Source organism: Octopus bimaculoides, chromosome 8, assembly GCF_046866305.1.
Source record: "Octopus bimaculoides isolate indiv1 chromosome 8, ASM4686630v1, whole genome shotgun sequence".
NCBI classification, from domain to species: domain Eukaryota; kingdom Metazoa; phylum Mollusca; class Cephalopoda; order Octopoda; family Octopodidae; genus Octopus; species Octopus bimaculoides.
Genome location: NC_142935.1, coordinates 41,934,722 through 41,937,221, shown reverse-complemented (window position 1 = coordinate 41,937,221; position 2,500 = coordinate 41,934,722). Strand labels below are relative to the sequence as shown.

Genomic DNA, 2,500 nt, shown 5'->3' with positions numbered 1-2,500 from the left:
CTCGGCAGACTTTGAACTCAGAACGTAAACACAGACGAAATACTGGTAAGCATTTCACCCGGCGTACTAACGTTTAAGCCAGCTCGCCGCCTTTAACAAGCATAAAGTGTAGAATATTTTTTCTACTCTAGGCATAATGCCCGTAACTTTGGGGTAGAGGGACAGTCGATTACATCGACCCCAGTACGCAACTGCTCTTAATTTATCAACCACGAAAGGATGAAAGGCAAAGTAAACCTCGGCGGAATTTGAACTCAGAACATAAAGACAGGCGAAATCCCGCTAAGCAATTCGCCCGGCATACCAACGTTTCTGCCAGCTCGCCGTCTTAAGTCTTTTCTGCTCTAGGCACACGGCCCGACAATTTTGGGGAGGGGGCCAGTCGATTAGATCGACCCCAGTGTGCAACTGGTACTTAATTTATCAATCTTGAAAGGATGACAGTTAAGGTCGTCCTCGGTAAAATATGAACTCAGAACGAAGACAGACGAAATACCGCTAAGCATTTCGCCCGGCGTATTAACGTTTCTGACACCTCATCGCCTTCAAAATATATCTTTTCTATTCTAGGCACAAGGCCCGAAATTTTTGGGCAGTCGATTATATCGATCTCAATACGCAACTGGTACTTAATTTATTGAACCCGAAAGGCTGGAAGGCAAAGTCGAACTCGACGGAATTTGAACTTAGAGTGAAAATACATATTACCAGGAGAAGACACATGGGTATAGTTAATGTTGTTTATCTCCAGATTTTCACTGATTCGTCAAATCGATGATCAAAAACAGTCGATCACACAGGATTTCGTTAGATAAATTTTTGCTGTCATTGAATGGCAATGTGTTGTGTTATTTGATGGTATTTTGGTAGTATTTCAGTTAGATCTAGCTTCGATAATTTTCACGGGCACTCACTGCCAAGGCAGTTATGCTCATTAAAGGAATACATTATAAAATCAGATAAATTTACCTATTCAATGAGAAATTCAAGCAAAGCGCCAATACTTACATTTTCGAATCTCTTCTCCAGAAATTCATCACTTGTCAATTTTAGGTCGTAGCCAATGCTTTTACGTTTTAGTAATTCCTATAAATGAAATGAAAATAATTCTAACTTTAGAAATTGGCATCTCATTTTATATATACAGTCACACAGTTATATATGTACCAAAACCAGAGAAAAATGCGCACTTGCACACAAGAACCCTTTTCTCGTCACCTTTTCTCGGTCCAAAAAAGGTTCATTCGCGAGACGTGACAGCATAGAAGCGCACACATTCACTCTCTGCGCGTGATTAGACTTGAGAAGTTTGTGAGAAACCCATTGACCCAATTTGCTGACTTTTCCCATGGCACGCAGGTGTCGATGAATGGTTGAATGACCAAATCCAAGCTTTTCTGCTAGTTCCTCAACAGTTACGTTGGGATTTTGCTCCACCAGTCTTTTCCAGAACGTCGTCGTTGAGCTCTACATATTTCCAGGACGTGGCTTGTCTTCTAAGCTGTAGTTTCCGGCTCGGTATTTTTAGAACCACCGTTGACACTGACTTACGCTTATTGTCCGATCCCCATATACTGCATTAATATTCTTTGCACTTTCCGTTGCGTTGTTGCCTTTATTGAACTCATTAAGTAAAATATGCTGAATATACTTCTTTGCCACTTCAATTATTGCTTTGAAAATAAAAATAACTGTTCAAGTTGAACTGTACTTTTCAAAGCTCACACTAAGAATAAGCACAATGTAAAATTGGTATCTACTTTTGTGGCAAGTTGATGGAGGTAGGTTATCCTGTCCCCCTCCGAATTTTACTGTTCATACTATTGAAAGACCTGTATTATTTATGGAATGACCCAATATGTATGTCGGTTTGTATATATATATATATATATATATATATATATATATATATATATATATATATATATTTGAAGAAAAGCAACAAAAATTCAATAGGTTATAGCAGTACGTACGTTTCGTACAAGCTCCATTTATTCATGTAGTGAGAACACTACATAAAATGTACAATGAAAATGTACTCCTCAATGAAAATGTACCTCAATGAAAATGTACCTTAAATTTTCTCTAAGCACTCCTTAGTGTATTGTCCTTCCATTTTTTTTTCCTCATGCTTGATTTACCCCTAACCTGCTGTCCATCACTACTTAATCTACCTTCCTCTAAATTTGAAATTACTACTACCCCTCCAATTAGATTATATAGAATTTAAATTTTTGTTTGATTCACTAGACTGTTGAACAGCAGCATAGTCAAGATAGTATGTTTTCTTGCACACATCTACAAAATGACTTTCTAAAATGAAATTCCATTATGCAGCTGAGGAGTACATTTTCATTGTACATTTTATGTAGTGTTCTCACTACATGAATAAATGGAGCTTGTACGAAACGTACGTACTGCTATAACCTATTGAATTTTTGTTGCTTTTCTTCAAATTTTATTCACCAAATCTCTTGATTTTGTTTTTGGTTTTTATTTA

At 37.3% G+C, this 2,500-nt stretch overlaps 1 protein-coding gene across 4 annotated transcripts in view; it reads right to left on the bottom strand.

The window, feature by feature from the left end:
* Positions 1-2,500, bottom strand: part of LOC106876206 (neprilysin) — a 162,848-nt gene that overhangs the window by 62,513 nt on the left and 97,835 nt on the right. For all 4 annotated transcript variants that reach the window (XM_052970054.2, XM_052970055.2, XM_052970053.2 and 1 more), the window contains exon 13: positions 1,009-1,086. In XM_052970054.2, coding sequence (XP_052826014.1) covers positions 1,009-1,086 — 78 coding nt within the window. The remainder of the gene's footprint in view (positions 1-1,008; positions 1,087-2,500) is intronic.